A 24,972-nucleotide genomic window follows, 5' to 3' on the forward strand; every position below is an offset into this window, starting at 1 on the left:
TCTCTTTTTTGCTACAGCAGCAGCCTCTTCGTGTACACGTGTTTTTAACTGAATGAACCGCGCGCGGGCGCGGTGGCCATTAAAACTGCAGCATTTTTTACGTTATTATATAGTTCTTATCACGAAACTCTTCCTCTATACTTTTCTACATTTGGCATCTTGTATGATAATGCCATGACTCAAACGAACAACCCTAGGCAATACCTAGACAGTGGATGTAAATGTGTTCTGATGTAATGCTATGTTACAGTCTCTAATAAGAATATTTGGATTTTCGGACATTTTAATATTTTATTATCTAATCTAGTTTAAACCTTATTTAACTTTTCTCTCCTGTCTCAGTAATTTTTAGCAAATTCATTTTAAACAATTTAGACTTGGCTTTTAGCCCGTCCCCAATTCAAGCCAAGCATAGATATGTTTTCTCCGTCAACCGGAGAGTTCGCGTCAATTTCAGCTACCTTTTTACAAAGGGGAGCTCGAAAAATATTGCACCGAGGTCCCCAGTTGTCAATCTACGTACTATCATATTCTTAGTATACATTTAGATCGAGACTATTTAAATTTACCTATTCATCCTTACTATTCATCCTTTTTTTTGCTGCCAGTCAGTCACATTTATTAGTTATTAATAAAAGAATAGTGGGTAAAACTATACAGGGTGAGTCTTAAATAAGTGCAAATATTTTCAGGGGTGGTAGATTTCGACCTCTGGAACACGTCTATGAGTTTTTTTTTGCAAAAAAAGTGTTAAAAATCGAGCATTTTCTTTTAAATTTTCCTGTATATTTTAGAAAACTTTTTAGAACATCTTGTTCACCGCAAATTTTATACCACGGTATAGATTACGGCACTAAAAGAGAGGCAAATACCAAAAAATTGAGGTGGCTCAATTTTTTTTTAAATAAATCTATTTTTTTTTAATTTCCGAATCTACCAGCCCTGAAAATATTTGCACTTATAGACTCACCTTGCCAAAAAAATTTCATGGGTTATGAAATGATCAGTCCAAAGCCAGAAAAGAGTGATGATATTTTCCGCAATTAGAAAAAAATTCAGTCAAAATATTAAAAAATAATATAAAATATGTAACTGATTTTTAATGAAACTGATTGTAAAAATTATAAGGGGTAAAAAATAAAGAATATAAATGGAAGCAGCTTTTTATAGGACTCTGCACTGTGCATCTTCTGAAGAAATATATCAATTATGAAGTTGTAGTATTTAATCGATCATGTTTAATAACCATCATTAAGGATTTTAATTATTTTTTGAACCTGTATATCTTATCCAACATCCTGAAGAAATAAGATAAAAACCAGACTCAACAGAGACTCTTTCAGTTGCAATTTAAGTCATATTAGTTTTTATATTTTTATTTAAAATTATAATTGCATGAATGAGCTGCATTAAAAATGCATACTAATTATTTTAAATAAATTTGTATCAAATTATAAAAAAATATTATTAATTGTTTTATTGCATAAACAAAAATGAACTGTCTTAATTGTTGTTGTAATTATTGTTAATGAAAAGCATGCTCTAGGAAGACGTAAAATATTCCTTTTCCCAATGCCAAGTTGCATTAGTTATGCATTTATGCAGGATTGTTTGTGCGTCATTTTTAATTACTCAATTGTCAGATGATCTCTTATAAGCTGCATTTCTTACCTTATCAGATTCAATTAGTTATTGATACTGAGTGGCCAAAATGAAAACAAAAAAAAAAGATAATATTGATACTATCAATAAGTACTACTTTGAATGTGGTAATTCCAGCTTTGAAACTAAAAGAATGACAGACTTTTTATTTATTTTGCTTAGACAACGTTTCGGTCAGAAGTATCACTGAACGTTATCAAGTGTGAACTAATCTAAATTCTGAAACTACTGAGCTTATATACTAAAGCAGAGCATTCTCCCGTGAAGAAGTTATCATGAGGTTGTTCACTGAGAATACCCGCATTGGTTTTATGAGTTGTTGTCGTATTGTTGAAATTTCCATACTTTCAAAGATTTTATTATTGCTAGATATGAATACCGCTTTTAAATAACGAACTTAACAAAAACAACAGATTTAAAGATTCACTGAAAAAGTAGTAATGTAGTAAAATTAACATTATTAAATAAAACATTATCAATAATAAGTATGCGATGGCACCTATCCGTAAAACAAACAAGCAAAAAAACAAAATAACATACAAAACATCAGGTTAACATGATGACAGATCATGATCGATGACAGATAAAGAATTCTTACGGAAAGTTACACTTTACGATATAATTTTTTAACTGTTAAAGGTAAACCCCATTTAAACACAAAACTTTTTAATACCTACTACTGTATCTAAAAGACATTTTTTTAAATTACTAAATTCTTAGCCACGCTTCTATTTTTCTTGGCTGTTGTACGTCACGTCACAGATTAACAGGCCCACGTTTGTACCACAAGGCGATGCTGCAGACCACTAGGTAGACCGGTCGTAGAAATTTATGTTATACAACTTGTAGTCAATCTACACAAATATTATCAAAAACTTTTTTCTTTTAAAATGTGATCAGATTTTGTAAAAAGTACAAGTCAAAATAGCAAAACTTAAATTTGATATGAGTTTCTCAGTTTTTAACTAATATAGTGGCGAATTACAAAAATTCCTTTTCAATGAAAATTAATCAGTTAAATAAAATAATTTAATAAATTACTAGCTTTTTCCCGCGACTACGTTCGCGTTACACCTCGAATCGTTCATGCATTGATTTAGATAATTTTTAACTTCTTTATAGAGAGCTAGTGAGCATATAGATGTTTTTTATTTTTCATCTTTTTTTTTTATTTATTAAGAGCGCTAATACTCTATAGGTTATTTTTTATTCTTTGAAGGATAATTGAGAAAGATACATTTCGTTATGATGTCACTAAATAAACCCTTGTATAAAATTCTATACTGTCTGGTTTATAATGTTATAGTATTGCATTTTCGTACAGCAAACTTTCATTCCCTATTCTACTCCCTAAGGGTATAAATTTCATAAATTCGCTTTATCTTTGTGCCAATGTTTATGTGTATAATCCAGAGGTCACCAAGTTTTATATAAATTTTTACTAACTTTACCCATTTGGTTGATGAATTTCAAAAATTTCTTCTAATTCTTTTTGTAGGATTTCATTCTTCTAGACCAAATAGTAAGGAATTTTCATACAACAAACTGTTCCAACATAATTTTACTCTCTAAGAGGATGAATTGCCTAAAATCGCTTTGTGTAGCTAATTCACTAATGTCGTTTAAACGAACCTTTGTGCTAATATTTATATATCTAAAGCTGGCGGTATGAACTCACTCCTAAAATATCTAAAAACTTAATATATGTATAATCTAACTGACACACCACTGACAATGACAAATAATTTATTTCTGGAGGTATTGTGTGTAGGTGTTTTTCAGGTATGTTTAATATTTAGTCGTTTTACACAAAGAAATAGCCATTAAGCACTATAAAAATACTTCATAACAAATCTACACATATATACCTTTCATTTAAAAAAAGAATCATCAAGATTGGTAAAGCGGTTTCGGCGGGATGGATGCAACAAAAAAACCCTTTGAGTGTTTATATATGTATGGATTAATTATTTTTTTAACATATTTTACTTTGCAAATTTTTATAAATATTTAGACTCGCCAATATCGTACTCCACCGTGTCCAGCCTGTTTAGCCAAACGTAGGCCGATTCCTCTTCGGCGGCGTCGTGACCCTGGCCGATGGAAGAGTCTTGAAGACGCTCATCCGCGCATAGGAACAAGTTGACTGCGTAGCGTATTGCGTATTAATCGATTCTGAAACTTTCTATCTCATGTATAACATGTTACGCAAGTTTATTATTTTAATCTCGATTTTAATAGATAAATGTGTGAAATGTCACCTGAATATCTTTCGCCATGACATGTTTTTACTTTTTTGTTATGGTAAAGTGATTTGTATAAACTTTATTCAATAACGTATATTTTCCTCCACTTGTGATTTTTTAATTTTAAACGAAAATTAAGTATAACATTTTAGGAAAAAGAAACACTGTAATATTTAAAAGAATAAGAAGAAATTAGTCTTATTTTGAAAGGAAAATATAGAAAAAACTCTTTCTATAAAAAAAAGTCTTTATACTAACCAGAATCCGGTGACATATACGCGGTCTCAGCGGAAACATTACTTATTACTTCGCATAACTTGAAGAATATCTACTTTTAATAATGAACACTTCAGAAATACACCAGTAAAAACATTTATTATTTGAGATTAAAACTCGAATTAAATTATAAATATTAGTTACCTATGCTGTTATAGCTTTTATAGGCCTGTTTAACGACTTAATAAGTTACCTAGCGAAAAAATCTGTGCGCGTACGAACCACTATTGTTAAAGGTTAATTCGTTAAAAAATATGTTTCCCAAATTAAAAACGCCAAAAATTTTAATGGCATTAGGTACTTGTGCATTATTGGCCTTATAATGCAATTAGTTGGAATTATATCTTCTTTAAATATAATTAGACTTTTTAACGACTTTTAAGTTACCTAGGATAAAATCTGTGCACGTACCTACCACTGTTGTTACAGGTTAATTCGTTAAACAAATGTGTTACATATTATTCGTGGTATTAGTGGTATTATATTGGAATCAGCTTGGCCTTAGTGGGGCATTATATGAGAAATTTTTATCAGGAAAAAATCCAAAACCTACCGTTATAGGAGGTATGAGATAATTAAACTTATATAATGACAACTACTTATGGGATAACTAATTAATTACTACTGTCAGCTACTGCCTAGGTAGAATATACCTAGAGTACCTACACCTACCTATGATGTAGGTAGATTAAAGCTTATTTTGACTTTACCTCTCACTTCGGTGTCACAAGCTGAATTTTTCAGGGATGGAAGTACAGTACATGATATGGGGACCCTTATTCCGAAAGTAGTACAAAATTAGACTGGGTAAAAGGGCACTATCATCAAAAATCGATATATTAATACCACCATATAGAGACAACAAATACTTATTTTTTGGTCCAGTACACAATAAAGTCTTCGTAGGGAGTAATTTTTTATAATTATTTACAAAAAAACATTTCCATTGGCGCTTATGACCAAAAAAGACTTTAAACATGAATAACTCAATTCAATCATGCGAAAATTTGGTTTAAATATAGACTTTTTTTAATATAACTTTCATTTAACGAAAAACGAAGGCCTAAATGAAAAAAAGAAACAATTTAAAATTTTCGCTTATGTCTTGACAAGGTATCAAAGCAAACCCCATATTTTTTGCTTTTAAACTAATAAAGATATATCTATAAACAATTAGCGATGTAATGGTATTTGCGCGCGCTGGCCGACTGCCGCCGCTGCGCCGAGATTTCCTATACCCTCGTATATATGACGTCATGGTGTGGCAAATGTAGCATTTTAATTCGATTTGGGCTCCCTTATATAGGATAACAGAAACATTTTCAATGTTAAAAACGTTTTTTACGTAAAATATTAAGGAAATAACAGTGTTCTAAAATATACTAACTAGTTTTTCATAGAACTTTACAATTCTGTATATAGCGTAAAATGAATTCGTAAAATACTCGTATTTGTAGTTGAACTTTTGAAACGTTAATAAACATTATTTAGTCGTTATTTAGTCGTATTTTAGTTACCATTTAATAGCATGTATTAGAGATAACTTTATTTTTGAAAATGATGAACTATACCGGGTGCGTCTCAAAAGTGGCTCACCCCTATAACCTTTTTTATTTTATCAGATAAAAAAACAAGATTTGGTATGTTAATATATGACATAAATTAGAATTGATTAACGCATTCAATTGTTTTTTTACACTTTTGATTTTTAAATGGCACCCTAGGTATTTTATACTTTATTCGATAGAAAATGACATTCTGTATAGAATGACATAATACCATATGTCAACTTTTGACATTTTTGCTTAAAACAAAATTGAATTTTAAAATTCAATCTAGAGTGCCATGGCTGTGTTAAAAATACTAATTTTTAATCAAGGAGCTTGGAAAAATAGATTTGATCGTCTAATGTTATTCGTGTCTTGTCCTGGCCCGGCCGGTTTAAAAATGCGCAAATCGTATTTTTAATCATATTTCACTTTTTTCAAATGGAACGAGGGTGGCCCATTAGCATATTTGGAAAAAGCATTTTTTTGTGAATAATTTGGTACCACACACTTGGTATTTCGAGTCAAATTGTCGTTATGAATCGCATGTTGCAATTTCAAATAAACCATATTCAAAATTGTCAAAAGTTGACATATGATATGTCATTCTATTCAGAGTATCGTTTTCTATCGAATAAAGCAACAAAACACCGAGAGTACCATTTAAAAATCAAATGTTATAGTCATTTCCGGTGAAACAGGGAGTCACTTTTGAGATGCACCCGGTATATTATACAATGTGAAAATATGAGATGTACGAAAGTTATGCTGCAGTCACAAAGATACCACAGTTTACGGTACCTACTCATAGTTTCTATAAAAAAAATAAAAATAATCACACATATTTAATTTTTAAAAAATTTCTAAAATATTCGGAATTTTTAAACTTTTAACATGGCATTTTGATCAGCATCAAGCTTTGAAAATTTACCTCCATTTAGCCGACGTCGTCGTATTTCATTTACTTGCTATGCTCCGATGATGAGGCCTGTGTTTGTGGACGCCCGGTACCCGGTACACAACAATGTTATTTTGTGTCAGTAGCGGCGAGTGGTTTACTACTTTGGGAGTACACAATCTTAGAAAAATAAATTTTCACATAACCACGCCCAAAAAAAATTCTTGGGTTATGAAATGATCAGTCCAAAGCCAGAAAAGAGTGATGATATTTTCCGCAATTAGAAAAACATTCAGTCAAAATATTAAAAAATAATATAAAATATGTAACTGATTTTTAATGAAACTGATTGTAAAAATTATAAGGGGTAAAAAATAAAGAATATAAATGGAAGCAGCTTTTTATAGGACTCTGCACTGTGCATCTTCTGAAGAAATATATCAATTATGAAGTTGTAGTATTTAATCGATCATGTTTAATAACCATCATTAAGGATTTTAATTATTTTTTGAACCTGTATATCTTATCCAACATCCTGAAGAAATAAGATAAAAACCAGACTCAACAGAGACTCTTTCAGTTGCAATTTAAGTCATATTAGTTTTTATATTTTTATTTAAAATTATAATTGCATGAATGAGCTGCATTAAAAATGCATACTAATTATTTTAAATAAATTTGTATCAAATTATAAAAAAATATTATTAATCGTTTTATTGCATAAACAAAAATGAACTGTCTTAATTGTTGTTGTGATTATTGTTAATGAAAAGCATGCTCTAGGAAGACGTAAAATATTCCTTTTCCCAATGCCAAGTTGCATTAGTTATGCATTTATGCAGGATTGTTTGTGCGTCATTTTTAATTACTCAATTGTCAGATGATCTCTTATAGCTGCATTTCTTACCATATCAGATTCAATTAGTTATTGATACTGAGTGGCCAAAATGAAAACAAAAAAAAAGATAATATTGATACTATCAATAAGTACTACTTTGAATGTGGTAATTCCAGCTTTGAAACTAAAAGAATGACAGACTTTTTATTTATTTTGCTTATACAACGTTTCGGTCAGAAGTATCACTGAACGTTATCAAGTGTGAACTAATCTAAATTCTGAAACTACTGAGCTTATATACTAAAGCAGAGCATTCTCCCGTGAAGAAGTTATCATGAGGTTGTTCACTGAGAATACCCGCATTGGTTTTATGAGTTGTTGTCGTATTGTTGAAATTTCCATACTTTCAAAGATTTTATTATTGCTAGATATGAATACCGCTTTTAAATTTGCGCTTTTTCCAGTGATGTACCATGTGGACAACCGTGGCTTCCGACCATTTTATGTTATGCTGCTTGGACCACACATGATTTGCAATGCCTGACTTCATTGTTTTACCCCTTTACGTATGTTTTTTATGTTTGTCAAGTCGTACATGTAGAGGACGTTTTGTTTCTCCAATATACGACTACCCCACCCGCAAGGTACCTGGTAGATGCACTCTTTCTCTTGGTTTGATGATTCCGGTTTAGTTTTTTGTTAGGATACTTCTTAGAGTATCTCCAGACTTAAAAACAGAACACAGAGAGAGAGAGAGAGCATATCCTTCCCAAGCTGGCGCACCTATGAGTCAGACTTGCAATCTTGTCGAGGGATTTTGCAGAGTAACCATTCTGAAGAAAATAGGGTTTTTACTACCTATTTCATAATTCAGAGATTGTTGGTCACTGCATATAGTGATTGGCAGACAGAATTTTTTCTTTGATTTAGTTACTTCGTGAATTGAGATGACTGAGGAAGGACTTGTGACCGAAACGTTTTGTGAGCAAAAATAAATAAAGACAATGGAAGTCTTTGACGAAATTCTTTTAGTTTAAATGTCTGTATTAAATATCATATGTATATTAAATTCAAAAACTTTTCCTTTGGTTTTATCTTTGAACCAATACAGTTTAAGTCGAATTCTTGAAGGAACAGAAATCGTTGGTAATCTCTCAATGATTATTTTAGTAACACTTAGTAAACTGTAATAAATAGCAGTGATTCTTTGGTATTAAAAATATACTATATTTGCATACATACTGCCATTACTCGCTGACGAGTGTTTGACACGCATCAGAAGATGGTCACGCAAGGCGTTTTCTTTTATGAGCTTTTCTGTAACTGAAAAGCCCGATACGTGATGTTATGTACCTACCGCACTCTGGACATTCAAAAATCTTATTGCTTTGTTGCCTCTTTACCTTTTGGTTGTCGCTGAGTTTACAATATTTCTCCATTGAGTTCTATTGTGAGCTGCTTCTTCCCACTCATTCTGCATGTTAATTCTCTTTAAGTTTTCGTGGAAAATGTCCGTGTATCTTTTGAGTTGTCCACCCGGCCTCCTCTTACCGTCTACAAGCTCACCGTAAAGCAGAGACTTTGGTATGCGGTTTTCTTGCATTCTGCATACGTGATCAGCCCATCTTAAACGGGATTTTACAACCATGTTTGAAACATGATGGAGCCATCGGATTCTTAAGACTTGTCTAAGGTGTCTCTGCTGCAACTTGTTTAATGCCTTCATGTGTCGGCGGTACGGCACCGTTTGCGTTAGGTTTCGTTCCCATATAACATGGTGTCATGATTGTAGAAAACCTTTTAATTTTCAGAATGCTCTTGAGGCGCTGCTAATCCTGCGCTGAATTTCAGAGTCGATATTGGCCTTTTCCGAAATGAAACTGCCGAGGTAATTGAATTCCGCTAAATATTCCAATAGTTCCTCTCCGATTTTTATAGCATTGCTATGATCTTTCGGGGGAGTGCACATGATTTTGGTTTTTTCGATGTTTAGCTTAAGGCCCAAAGCTTCGTATAACCAGGTATATTGTCGCGACCCCGTTTTAGAGGGTTGCGGCTAGGGACGTTTTAGGTATCGAAGATCATTAAAACAATCAATATATATAAAAACAAAATATAAATTTATTAAAGAATTAAATACATTAATTTAGGTAGGAGAAATGTCAAGCAGAATACCTTTTGACCAATAAAATATACTTAGAGAAAATATATAAAAAATATAAACTTACTTTACTGTCATTATGACTTGGAGAACTCAACTCAACTGAACAGCATGACTTCTTCATTCGTTCTCCCCGAGAGAGCCCTCGACTCTCCTCTGATTTACTTTTTTAATTATTCTCCCATATTGATATTTTCAACAATAAGAATTAAACAAAGTTCACCTTCAGATCTTTGTATGACGTCAACTTGTTCTAGTTTAATTTTCATTGTGCAAATACTATGTTTATAGAAATATATTTTATTTAATATACTGGGTGATTTATTTTAATGATAAATACTTAAATTCTTGCTCTTGACATTTCCCCCGGTCCTGAAAAAGCTGGTCCCCAGCGTTAAATATAAAGAAAATATAGATATTAAAATAAATTACCTGTGAATATAATAATAATGCAATAAATAAATGAAAATTGTGTTGTGTTATTTTATACATATAAAATAATAAAACTTAATACTCATAAAATAGACTAATATAGAATAATATTTCTTAGAGGCAATGTAATATAGTGATATAAAACAATGAAAATATATTTAGTGGGATTGTAACTTGAAACATTAATTAAATTAATTTCTCGTACTCTTTAACCCTTTACATTAATAAAAAAAATCTTGATACCACTTTGTACTGTTGGGAGCAAATTTTCTGCTGGGATCTTCCAATGAACTTTCTTGGGGTGCTTCTATCAGCTAAGCAATGCACACACCAGCTTCTACCCTTGCCTATAATGCATGTGTTCCTAGTTGCATGGGTTTTTCTGTTTTCTAGGTTGGTGGTATACCTCTTATACCACTGTATGGCAGGACCTTCCAAGAAATTTCCGAGGTATGCTATTTTCAAACTATCTGACCAGCCGTTGCATGTGCTTGTTCTTTCGTATTTCTGAAGGAAAGTAACTGTTGAATCTGTTCTAGGATCGAAGGTAGGTGGCTGGACAAATTTTGGTGTTGCCGGGTTCTTGGCTTCCGCAAAAGCATTTGCTATAGTAGAATTAGCGTCCAACATTTCTTGTAAATATTGTAATGTGTTTGCAACTAGAGCCCAGTCATCAGCGTATTGAAATTCTGTGATGAATTTTGTACGTGTTTTTGCCCTGAGCCTTTTTATGTTGAACAGACCGCCATCGTATCTGAATCTAATGCCCAATCCTCTCTCCTGCAGTTTGATTATACTCTTTTGTCAGTAAATAATGTAGCATGCATGCAGATTTGTGTTAAAAATAGAAAAAACGAAGCTAATAAGTAATTATTAAAATTAAAAGATTGTTTAAAGTGAATGCAAGATTTAGTAAAAATACGTTTTGTTATTACTGCGGCATTTAAAAAATTATTCAGGATCGTGAAGCAGCCAACCGAACATGTTCAAATAAAGCAACTATCCAAGAAGCTCTCCATATTTCCCTTTGCTCTATCCGCATCGCCTTTTTGATTTATTACCTGCCGTCGCAATAATAAAAATAGGGATATGTTAAAATCCGAGGCACTCTCTTAAGAATCCGTGGCATCTCGCGATGCGTATATACACCTTGAAATATATATCTTGCAGCCATCTGGCATGTCTTGGTACTGCCCATTTTGCCGCGAAGTTACCAGCGTACTATATTTGTTATTCGCCTTTGTGTTTCAGTTGAACGCAAATCTAGCCGAGAAAATATGTCTTCTTTTAGGTTATTATAATAATTTTGATTTATTGTACAGTTTTGAAAAAACTTTAGTAGGAATAGTCCTCAAATTTACATATTTTTAATATGATACGAATAAAAAAATATTAAATTGATTAATTTATAGTTTAATTAGAGGTATACCAACTATCCAAGTATATTTGATATCAATTAAACTTTTAGTTACGTAATCGAGAGCGCGATTTTTAAATCCATTGTTACCAATCATAGTTCTGCTGTAAAAAATGTCAAGTTGCTACATTTTTTTATTTATTTCCTGACATTATCATTCGTTTTGATATTTTATTTTTTGGTTTAAATAAATAGTATTAGTGGTGTGATACTTTAAGCTTAAAAATGTTTACTAGCAGGCCTTGCACTGACTAATTAATAAGAGGACTAATTAATATGATCCTAGTATTCAAACTGCATTAATTAACTGTTTACGTTGATTAATAATAATTTCTCCAAATAGTAAAACTCTGAATTTTGTATGTGTATTAGACAGTGTGGTAAAAAGTAACACCTTATAAATTTTATTTCATTTTTTTTGTTTCAACAGAGACGTTCATTTTCATAACTTATTATGGTCACAGTTTACAGTTATGGTATTGATTTTTGAGTCAACTTCACATTTATTTAGAATAATTTATTAACTAAAACAATTAAGTAATTAACTAATTTTTGGGCGGAAATAATGGTGGTATATTAATAATTAGTAATAATTGGTACACTCTTTTACAAAGATTTGAATAGTTTTCTTTTTGTAAACAAATAGGCTTGCAATATTATTATTTTTGCTACCAGTAGATGTCCTATATATGTTGCTTTAAAAAAATCCTCGAAAAAATCTAAAATGTCAATATTCCATAGGTATAGTAATAAATGAGGTCTAAATTATGAAAATGGATTTTCTACAAAAACTTGAAGAGATAGGTAAGGAATAGTATAATACAATTTGATATACAATTATATTGTGCATCTGATTCACGGAAAATATACAGGGTATTCTATTTAAATTAAACAAGTTGTTGCTGTTTAAAGCTAGTAATTATTTAAAATAAATTTGTTGTGATATGTCTCTATATAAGGTACTATAATTTTTATTATTGCAACACAATATCTGATGAATAAATAATATTCAGTAAATATTTAGTATTAAAAACCTTAAAAAATACCCTTGGGGAAATGAAACCTTAAAATATTTACTGCAATTTAACAAAATCGAAAATATTTCAAAAATTTTAAGTTTCATAAACCTTAATAAAATTTACCTTTATTTTACTCGTATAATCTAAAAATAGAATAACGTACAGGGTGTTCTATTTAAACAAATACAACTATAATATTTTTTACTTATTTGGGAAACTTTGTATCTTGTAAAATTAGTTTTAAATTGTAGCTCTAATAGTCCTTCAACGACCCCAAAACCCAAAACTTACAATTTGTAAAAATCTAATCGATTAGCTACAATACTCCGTGTCGTGGTGAACAACCCTGTGTAAATCACTCAAAACAATTATAGCATATGATCTAAAAAAAATATTAATTTGAAAAAAAATACGCTTTGAATTCCCTGACTTACAGTTTTAATTAGTTTGGATACTGGAAGGGAAATTCGAAACAATAATCCTACGCATTGACCTGTAATTTTCAGTTGGCCGACTATTTAGTTGCAAAAGTGAAAACAATTTATACTTATTGAGCCGATCAGCCGACTATTTGATTACATGTGAGCGCGGCTCCATAGGAATATATTGGTTACAAATATGCAACTAAATAATCGGCCGATAATAAATTGCCTGCAATCAAATATTGGGCCGTTCAGCTCCATAAAAATGTATTGTTTTCACTTTCGCAACTAAATAGTCGGCCGACTAAAAATTACATATCAGTGCGTACCCTAATTATCCTAAAAAACTCACAAGAGAAAGGCAGAAAAATGCATGCTTCATTTAGAAATATGTAATAATTACTTTTATTTACAACCACATATATGTAATACTGACATTACTGACTTTTAAAAAATTTGAAAGTGTCAAATTATCTACATTTCTTCCTTCTTCCATTTTCCTCACCCATTTCCCTCACTCGGTTTTTCTTATTTCTCGCCTCATTTAATTAAGCCAAATATTCTTGTATATCTTCATTAAATACTTATCTAACATCAACAAAAATAAACAAGAAGAATAACAATAATAATTGAAGATTTTAATACATTTATTTGTTGAAAATGCTAGACTTCTTTGGCTTAAAACCTACATTCTGGTGTTTTAAAAAAGCGACGAGTTTGTGATAGTTTGATATGTCAGTCTTTAATTCTAGCATTATTACTTAATTCTAGCATTGTCCGTATCATGCTGTACGTAGCCCAAAGTGTAGATGGCTTTTTCTGCCTTGCCTTGTCGCTAAAATATGCCATCAAGTCTCCGAAGCAATATTCTTAGCCTTTCTTTCGGCACAGCATTTTTCATATACTTTCAATGCATTTCATATCGCCCCCTACTTTTCTCTGAAAGTAAGCTTCTGCTCTTTTTGCAGCTTCAGCAAGTTCTGGTGGAGTACCAATATTAAAGTAGTCTTCATTATCAGAACTTTGCGACAACATTCTGTCTTTCTATGTTATATAAATTTGAAAAATCGAACGAGAAATTCAAAATTGTCACTTAGTTGTTTGTTTTGCTGTTGTAACTTTGCGCCATAACAACCACTGCCACTGGTACCGGTAACTATAGATATGGAAATGCCAAAACAGAAAACGACAAACTTTCGCATATTTATTTTTTTTAAATAAAATACTATCCCTGTTTTTTAATTAATGATGTGGTTGTAAATAAAATAGTATACAAACCTCGGAGGAAAGTTTTCATTATTGTCTCGAGATTTAGTTAATCTCTCGACAGTAATGAAACACTTCCCTTCTCGGTATGTAATATACTATTATTCAAATATGCGATAATTGTTTTGGGTAGTGTAGTTTATAGTTCCCTAGATAAGATAGAAAGATTTTAACCGTAATACTTACCACACAAAAAATATTTTTTAGTGGTATAGTGGTTCTTATATTATTACAATTTCATGACAAAAAATCCTTTACGCATTAAAAAACAAATCCCACAATCTGTCACGAATCACAAATTCCTGTTTCATTTCAATGTAATTTAATTCAACTACTGTTGATTCCGAGCGAAAACCAGTAGAAAAGAATGGACAATATAAAAGACACGATCTACGGTCATCGATCAACTTCACTCCATTGCGTTGAATCGTTTTGGTACGGTTGCAGTCTACTCTCTTACTTTATCCATCATGGGCTTATCTGAGTTTTTCGATCTCGAAGAGTTCACTTACTTTAGTACCCACACACCGAGTAAATCAGTTGCGGGCATGGGCGGAGAAAAAAAAACATTTTTGCCTTGGGAAGATTTATTTTCTCTTGTCCAATGATTCCATTAATTAAATAATTATTTTTTAGGAACGTAATGTATTTTTATTTAACATTGCCTTAAAATATAATTTTACATGCTTGATTTCAGTCTGGAATTTTCCACTAATTTAACTAAAAGTTTTACACTAATAAGTCTGGTATTTCCTTTTATCTTACTAGGTCTATTTTCTTCATTGTAGAATGTAGATTGTATAGGAGGAAGTAAGTTAACCACCGTGACCTTATAGATCTATTGTGTCCCCCTTTCTTGAGTTATAACTCATCATACAGTCAGTAATTTTACAGAGGTTAGTTCTCCATCTCCGATATTAGTCGTTATGGCAAAGGTTATGGCACAAATGGTTGTCACCTTGGCGTACTCAGTGATGGGGTGTTCTGGTGTTTCCCAATTTTCTACTCCGAATCCGCATTCGCCGATTTTCTTAGCTTCCATCTACTGAGGTGTTCGTTGAGGAGATAGTGTCCTGTTAGAAGCCCCATGACGATCCGAAGATTGTTCTTACTTAAATCACGGAGAATCTTTGATTTTTCTCGGTTGTAAATCCTAAGAAATTTCATCAAGTGTCTTAGATCGTTGGACGATTTCCATTCCATGTTACGAATGGAGTCTTCCAGGTTGAACGTCTCGTTAGATTTCTCCGTAACTTCTTTTGAAATCATATTTTTATTATTTATCTACACTATTTCATCAATTTTTTAGTAAATTCCTTTAATAGCACTGACTTTTAAGTAACTCGTAGACTTTGATATAATAAAATTAGAACAATTGCCGTTTCGTGGATATCCCAAAGATGTGTCACATTTTATGTCAGGACAGATAATGTTTGCACCTTTGGCTTCTATCTTTGTCCTTAAATATAAAGTACTTGCGCACCATTAAATCTTGGTGCAATTCTAATCTCCTATGCCTCCACCTTTCAAAAACTAAAGTTTTGTCATATAAAAGTACTATACAACCTTTTGTAATTAATAACACCACTATTGACGTCGTGGACTCTGTGAAATTCTTAGGACTTGTAGACAACTCGTTAAAATGAGACTTGTACATCGAAGCTTTATCAAAGAAACTAAGCGCTGCCGGTTTTGCACAAAATCAGTTTCTAAGGAACTTAACTCATCAACCTCTAGAATGGTCTATTATGCCCTTTTTGAGTCGCATCTTCGTTATGCCCTTCCATTCTGGGGTACTTGCTGCGCGACAAAATTTGATCGTATTTTTATACTTCAAAAGAGAGCAGTTCGATACTTATTGGGACTAAATAGTAGAACTCACTGCCAGAATTTCTTTAAAAATTTCAAAATACTGACTCTTCCTTCCTTATTCATTTTTGTGTGTGTGTGTGAATCCGTTTGCCTAATCCGCAAGCACATATCTGCTATTCCGGAAAGGCCTTCTCACAACTATCCACTTAGGAATGCGGAGCACGATATGTATCTGCCAACCTCGAGCTCAGAACTAGTTAAGGGCTCAATACTGTACAATGCCAAGAAAATGTACAATCATTTGCCTTTGAATATAAAGTCACTTTCATTCTTTCCCGCATTTCGCAAAGCTCTGAAATCATACTTACTGGAGCTTCCGTATATAGCGTTTAACGCCTTAGGAGTAGCAAGGTACAGTTTGCCATGCTAGAGCCGTTGGGTATACAAGGAAGATAATGTGGCTAGCACTACGCTTCAACCTCCTATTATTACCTCAGGATTGTGAATCCCAAGTACTCATTTAAGGCTGAGTCGACCTAGGTACCCAAACTATTTTTATTTTAATAAAAATAGTCGGCTGATAAATGCCGGGTGTAGGATTCGAACCCACTACCTTGAGATTGGTAGACGAGAGCCTGTACCTCTACGCCACCGGGCACCTACGTTATATATGATTTTCGAAATAAAAAAATCCACGTATGCATATAGGATATCAAACCAATAAAAAAGAAAAAGTAAAAGTTTTTTTTATCAAACGAAGAGAAAAAATATAGAAGATAAATATATTGCTTCTTCTTTCTTAAGACGTTTGCTTTCTACTAAACCATTATTTATATCATTAAACATTGCGTAGCTGCGACAAAGACATAAACGAACTTTATAGACTTTTCATGTAATTCTATATGTGTTGATCTAACCCAGAAATCTAAAAATATAGGAAAATACGGCATCGAATCTAAATCTCACAGTTAACTTAGTAGTGGGCGATTCCTCTTTAACTGTAATTTTTTATGTCCAGTCATATTTCCCCTCATTTTTCAATATTGCCTACTCTTAATGAAATGTTTGTATCAATACAATTCTCTTAGGACCATATTTGAAGCAAACTTATATTGAAAAACAATATCTCACTTATATTCAATTTAAATGTGGACAATACGTGTCATGTCACTTAAAAGTTTTTTTTCCAGTACCTATACCTATTTAACATTGAATTAATGCTTTGATGATAATTGTGTCTTCGTTTTTAGTCACTTTTTGAATGGCAAGAATTAGGTTTCAAACGCACATTACTGAACCAATGTATGTTTGAAAATCGGTCCACTGTGCAAAGACACACCAAAAACATTAGTCAGTTCTGAAATTGATTTAGTACACCTACTTTTGCAAACTATGTAGTTATTTGCTGTAAGAAAAGAACCTCTTTTTAAAGGTACATGTACATGTTTTAAATCTAGTACCACATCAAATTGACGACGGTGTACAGGGTGAGTCAAATTCGACGCTTTTAAAGGGAAACATCCTTTTCTATAGGAGATAGACGAAAACCAATATCGGTGTCTGGAGTTCAATTTTTATCAAAAACATGGTGGTGAAAACCGCACATTTTTCAAGCATTTTTTTTGCGTAGAATTTAATGGTTTAAGTATATTTTTTTTAAAGTTAATAATTTAAGAGTTATCAACAGAAAAATTGATTTTTTATTTGGGACACCCTTTTAATCAAGTGAAAAGATGTTAAAATTGCCTTTCCAAAAATATAGCACACTTGATATTTTGTTATAGTCCTCTTTGAAATACAGAATTCTTATAAGTTCGCCACTTTTAACTAGTAGGCTTTGAACCCATTATTGATGACCTGCCCCTAATGGAACTCGAAAACATATTTTTCCAGCAAGACGAGGCACCGCCTCAGAAAGCTGAAATTATTAGCAAATTTTTACAGCCAATTTCGAGAATAATTGAATAGCTAACTAAGATCCCAGCCGTTGGCCGTCGAGGCCACCGGACTTAGTGCCTCTTATCCTTAGTTGATTTTTTATCTTTGCGGAAGAATAAAGGTCCTTATTTTAAAATTGCCCTAATAATCTGAACAAGAATTAGAAGTACTTAGCGGTTATGCGAGGGTATCTTTCACCCTCACTAAGTTAATGAATTCCGCGAGAAATGTTCAAAAACTGCCCCGTCTGTCCATAAGAGAAGACAGTCGATATGTCGAACACCTGTAGCAAAATCTCATGTTTTGGTTTGCTATTTATTTTTATAGTTATTAGATATAGTTTAAATGTGTTGATGTTGGTTAAATATATTTTAAATTGTTATAAAATTCTGCATCTCTCATAGCAAATATTATTTTCGTTTTAATTGATGCTCACAGCTAGAATTTGTTTGCATTACAGCCGGTGCCATTCAAAACCTACTTATTTAAAGCGGGCGAATTTTTATATACCCTATATCTCGAAGAGAAATCGAGCAAAATATCAAGTGTATTTTTGGAAAGGTAATTTTAAATTATTTTCAATAAATTAAAAATATACAGGGTGTCCCATATAAAAAATAAATTTTTCTGTTGATAAATCTTAAATTATTAATTTTAAGAAAATTATACTGAAACCATTAAATTTTACGTAAAAAGGTGCTTTGGAAATGTTGTGATAGAAATACAAACTTTTCCATAGCAAAAAAGTTACAGCGATTTGTTAAAAATGCTCATTTTTGAAAAGCACCCCGTAACTCCGAAACGGTAGCAGATATCGATATGCGGTTTTCACCATCATGTTTTTGACAAAAATTGAGCTCGAGACACCGATATTAGTTTTTGTCTATCTCCTATAGAAAAGGGTGTTTCCATTTAAAAGCGTCGAATTTGACCCACCCTGTACATATATGCCTATTTAATTTTTTTGGTTATGTGACGAGTGCTTTGTTTAGTCACTTGTATCGTCGAACTGCTTTAATCCATTTCTGCTTTTGATTAAATCGGTGTGAGAAACTAGCTATGAAGCTATAAAATTTTGTTTCGGGAGAGTTGAATAACTGGGAAAGTTGAGTTATTGAATGTTATTGCACCCAACAACGCGTTCTTCTTTACGCGTTAACATTTTTTCAGCAATTTTATTATCATTTGAAATTGTCACAACAATTGGATTCTTTATCACTTATTTTTTACTACCCGAAACAGCGTTACATCACACAAACCTCGTACCTGAGTGTTTTAAGGTACATTCAGGCTGAGAGCGTCGAGCGTCGCGTCGCGTTTGCGTCGCGTCCGCGTGTCGAAATGGGATCAATTCACTTAACTTAAATTAGACTGTTCAGGCAGACAGAGTCGCGTTTGGCGTTGCGCTAGCGTCCGCTGAGCGCCGTGGTTCGAGTTCAATGGGGCGGACGCGATGCTACGCTCGACGCTCTCAGTCTGAATGTACCTTTATAGTTCCAACAACTGCACTCGCAAAAAAATTAAATACTTAATTATTATGACAAAGCCACGATTTCAATATTATTTTAATGCGATCAACATGAACAGAGACGGCGCGCGGCGTGAAAAACATATCGAAAATTTCTGATTTCTGTCGTGTGACCGCTGAGGTCGGAATTTTTTTAAATCAACTGAAATGTACCAAGCCTATAGTTGCACTAAAGTCATCTTGAACTTTAATTTTTGCTAAAAAATAGAGTTATAACTTAAAAACTTAGTTTTTAAAAGTTATAACTTTAACAGTAAAGAAATTCATAAAGTTTCTCTGTAAAATTAAATAAAATTGACCAAAAATGTAACAGTTGAAATATAATCACCCTACAATACCTACTTACCGTTTCACGAATCTCTCGAAGATCTCGATAAGCCACTACAGCGCAAAACTTGTTTTGTTTATCAACAACACAGATACGTTGTTCTGTATTTTTTTCTACGCCTAATAACATTCCAGCACGTTAGATAACCAACGGGCCGATGTAATAGACGAACTCAGTTCTTGGTTCTTCCTAGAACTGGGGCCTACTTAATTATATACCCTTTCGTTTTTTTACTCTACACCTTGATAAAAAATCTTGTTCTGGTTAATTAGTTTTTGAGGATTGCGTGTTGAAAAACCTTAAAGTCAGCGTGGAAGTAATTTTTAGAGACAGGGGCGGTGTTCTTCGGTTTATTTATGCGAAGGTAATTGTTGGAGTTTACGTCTAAACTAGTCAGAGTTCCTGCCCTGAAACCCTAGATCATATTATTCACATTAGCTTTATATAAAACCTGTGGTAAATAGCTACGCAAATTTTTATTTTCTTTTGTCTCGTTATATCGGGTGTTTCAAACATGCTTTTGAATTAAAACTGTATATTTTTAACTGAATTACTATATCACATGGCCAAAATTATTGCATATATCGTTTAAAAATATACGGAAAGGAATTTAAAGAATTTTTTTTATGCATAGCTTTGATAATCTGTAATAAACATTTTTTTGTTAAAATGGATATGATAAACAATGTTTATCGTTCAGACCCAATATTATTACAAATTCTTGCACATCTCCATTTGTGGTCTCTTGTGTTTCAGAAGAAATTTGACCAGTGGATTGACTCTAAATTACCAGAAACATTATTTCACAGTTTAATAGAATCAGAAGAGTAATATTATCTCAACAGGGCTACCGGCAAGTTGCAATAGCTGAAATTGTAGGAATTAACCAAAGCGATGTTTCGCGAATATTAAAAAAAATCAAAGAGACAAACGAGGTTACAGACCGGCCTGGAAGATGTAGAAAGCGAGTTACTAAAGCTGTGCAAGACCGTCAAATATCCCTAATTGTACGACGCAATCCCTGCTTTTTAGTACTGCTATTAAAAATGAGTTAGCTCGCCTTGAAAGAGTATATGTTTTAAGAAAGGCCATAGCAAGAAGACTCCATGACAGAGGATTACATTTAAGAAGGCCTCTACGTGTTTCGAAGCTTAATTTACAGCACAAAATTACGCGACTACAATGGACTGAGGAGATGAGAGCAAATGGAACTAATTGGAATTTCGTCATGTTTAGTGATTAAACAAGACTCGAGACGAACTTTGGTCTGAAGAGCATCTGGAAGACGAGCGCGCTTGAATGCAGCTCAACCCCGTGTCCCGTTTCAAGGGGGAAAAATTATGACATTGGCAGGTATAATGCACAGAGCTCGAACTCCTCTTATATTGATGGCACAATGACAGGTGCCTCATATCTTCGAGACGTTTTAGAGCCTATTGTACGTCGATTTCGAGAGGCAGTGGGGGATGAATTTGTTTACATGGACGATATTGCTTCTCCCCATCGCACTTTAGCGGCTCGCGAATTTTGTGACGAAGAGGGTATAAGAAAACTGTGGTGGTCACCGATGTCTCCAGATATGAATGTGATCGAGCATGCTTGGGACATGCTAAAACGCCATATTGCCAAAAGGAATGAACCCCCTCCCGTACCTTAAATGAATTGAAAATTGCTGCGAGAGAAACATGGGAAGCCATTTCTCAACATCTTCTGGACAACTTAATTGAGAGCATGACACGTCGACGTCGTCTCACAGCTTGCATTGAGGCTCGAGGAGGCAATCCAGACTATTAGTTGTGAGAAATAATTAAAATTGTTTTCAATATTTTCTGTTTAACATGAAATTTGTTTTTGTTGATTTTCACTCATTATGAAATAAAATTATAATAACAGCCTAGTTGCACTTAGAATAAGTTTAATAATCATTATTAAACTGAAAAGCAAAATATATATCATCGATTTTGGATGTAGAAATAGGCCGAAATATGTAAATTTGGATAAATACCACGTTAATTTATGACATAAAATATAGGGTAATCCCTTTGAAAAACTGGAAAAAAATAACATGAACTTTGTTACCTTTTTCGTTGTTTGTTTTGATTTGCTTCACTTTTTTAGCCCTTGATCCGATTCAAATTTAAATCCAAACAACAGCAAAATAAAACACTAGTTCATCATTCATCACAATGCACCAAAACACGTTATTTCTAACACTGTATGGGCGTCTCGCTAACCATCTTAGCATTATCATGCATATCATTATCAGATGATTAGATCTGTATTTTTAAGTAAAACTGTGTTTTTTTGTATTATGAAAAAAAAAAGTTTCAGTACTTACCATCTGCCTTATAACATATTTTTTGTTTAGTTTATAGCTTTATTCATTCAGATATTAACCAATAATAATGAAGTTGCTTTCTTAACAACAGACGAACAGAAGAAAACGAGAATCATTCAGTCCTATCATTTTGAGATCTCCATTCAAAACAAGGTGAATATTCAACGAACCGAAGAATCAGTGCTGACGAACAGTTTCAGTTACAACATATGACTTATCAGGAACTAAGGATCGAAACGCAATTTAAAATTAAAATGAGATTATAAGAATGACTTGAAACTTTTTGAAGCATACTTATTATGTTCCCACTGATCAAAACTACATTTTTTTGTTCTTTTCATGAAACAGTAATTTCAATGAATATAAAAGACATAACTTTATAACTAATCCCTTTTCATTATTGCATATTTATTCATTTTTAGTATATTTTACATATTAGTATTACGTACATTTTAGTATCAATACATCAAAGACCTATTTTAAGATAGTAGAGAAGACATGTCAGACTTAAAGACAGAAACAGGCCCATCAGTTTTAAAATCTGAAGTGGAAAAAGCCATACATCAAACCAAAAACAATAAAGCAAGTGGACCAGATCAAATATATAATGAATGGCTAAAATTGTTAAACAATGAAAATATAAATGAACTTAGTGTGTTGTTTAATCAGGTATACGATACTGGTCATATTCCAGCAGACTGGCTAAAATCTGTCTTCATTCCTTTGCCTAAAACAACAAATGCTAAAGAATGTTCAGACTGTAGACTTATCAGTCTAATGAGTCATGTGCTCAAACTACTTCTACACATTCTCTAAAAAAGAATTAGCAACAAGTGCGAAGAAGCTCTGAGTTCAGAGCAATATGGTTTCAGACGATGCATGGGAACCAGGGAAGCACTATTTATCATGGAAACGTTTCTGCAGAGGTGCTGGGAAGTAAGAAGACCGGTATACCTATGCTTTATTGATTTTGAAAAAGTCTTCGATCGTCTCCAGCACAATAAGCTAATATCAAGTCTGCAGAACATCCAGCTAGATGACAAAGATATTAGGCTGATTTCGCATTTAATATCTTGGACCACCCGAATCAGAAATAAAGAAATTCTTTTACGGCACGATAGACTACTTCTGAATATTATCAAGCGACGGAAACTTGAATACCTTGACCATATAACTAGAGGACCTCGATATGAATTTCTACGACTAATCCTTAACGGAAAAATCGAAGGAAAGAAGTGGATTGGGAGCAAAAGGTTTTCGTGGTTGAGGAACTTGCGGCAATGGACAGGCGTGAGAGCGGATGAATTACTCCATGTAGCGCAAGATCGAGAGCGATACAGAGATATTTTTACCATGGCAGTCGTCAACGTTCACTAAGAATATGACACTTGAAGAAGAAGTATATTAATGTATTTTGGATGTAATGCAACTCTTCAATTCAAATAACACTTAAAGAAGAAAGCATTCGACCAATGTGTACTACTAGTCATCACCTATGCATGCGAAATCTGGACACTTAAAACGGACATCATAAGGAAACTGCAGATCGCACAACACTCAGTGGAACGAAATAGGCTGGGAGTAACCAAGAGAGACTGTAAAAGAATAGAGTGGATACCCCAAAAGACCCAGATAATAGATGTCATCCACAGAGACAAATCCGTCAAATGGCAATGGGCAGGATGTATTAGATTAGCACCCACGTGGAAGCAACCTTTCGGAGGTTAGGTTAGGCATGCTAAATTCTAGTTTTAATGCTAAATTCAAGAGGTTTTAAGAGTTGGTGTAAAGACATAAAAGAATATGATAATCAAAATAACATTTATTTATTGACTTGCTTTATTACAAATACCAAACATAAACATAAAATATACATATAACATGAAAAAACATGAAACACGCAAAAAACAAATTAATAAAATTTATTAATATTTAATATTATTCAAATCTAAAAATAATTAATAATAATGAAAAAACCAGTACGTATAACAGTGATTACAGAATATTTGTGTGTGCTCAAAACATACAAAATTGTGTGACTGTACAAAGAATAACGAGTTAGTCTGTTTTCCCGCCTTCACTTTCCGGCGCACCACAATTCAGTAGCGTATTTTCATCTGGTAATACTGTGTTCAGTGCTTCAGAATCTGAAATATATTTTTCAGTATCAGAATTTGTTTTGGGTCCTTGTCTTTCGATAATATCCACTTATCGTTCTTCCTTTTCATCGTCATGTTCAGTAGTTAATTCGTTATCTTCGTTCAAACAGTCTTGCATGAGCTGTTAAGTCGTTAAGTCAATTATTCACTTTTTTATCACAATTTCCTCATTTTCAAGTCAAACAAATCAGTAAAATAACTTAACCTTGTTCGACATTATAAAATTATTGATGTAAAAATAGTATCACCAACGGTCGCGCGGGCTGACACTCCGCATATGAGTATAAAAAGATACTAACTACCCTAAACGATGCGCAAACGTACACTTCTCATAAAATATGCAGAGACAGGGAGATACTAAGCGGCGCAGCATCTGATGTTTCCAGATTTTCGATTTATCGTACCTGCGGACTGTGAGTCCACGCGCGACCTCCGGAGGGTTAAGAGACCTAGAGGAAGACCAAACTTGAGGTGGAACCACGATATTAGGAAGTTAGCAGGGTTTAATAACGCATAGCCAACAATTATAACTGGTTTAATAACGCATAGCCAACAATAAACAAAGTATGCTACACTATAATTGGTAATGGTTGAATAAGATGAGAGTGGTAATGATGATGATAATCGTAATACCGCATATTATATTTTCTCTACTTACAACAGCTACATGTTCTAAATTTTTTAA

At 32.8% G+C, this 24,972-nt stretch overlaps 1 protein-coding gene across 1 annotated transcript in view; it reads left to right on the forward strand.

Moving 5' to 3' along the window:
- Positions 1-22,626: 22,626 nt before the first annotated feature.
- Positions 22,627-24,972, forward strand: part of LOC115874130 (zinc finger protein 606-like) — a 40,788-nt gene continuing 38,442 nt past the window's right edge. Inside the window, exon 1 of the mRNA XM_030889227.1 lies at positions 22,627-22,888. Within this exon, the coding sequence (XP_030745087.1) occupies positions 22,627-22,888 (262 nt within the window). The remainder of the gene's footprint in view (positions 22,889-24,972) is intronic.

The sequence above is a fragment of the Sitophilus oryzae genome, unplaced genomic scaffold (genome assembly GCF_002938485.1).
Source record: "Sitophilus oryzae breed Bouriz unplaced genomic scaffold, Soryzae_2.0 scaffold_1009_pilon_pilon, whole genome shotgun sequence".
Taxonomy (NCBI): Eukaryota; Metazoa; Arthropoda; class Insecta; order Coleoptera; family Curculionidae; genus Sitophilus; species Sitophilus oryzae.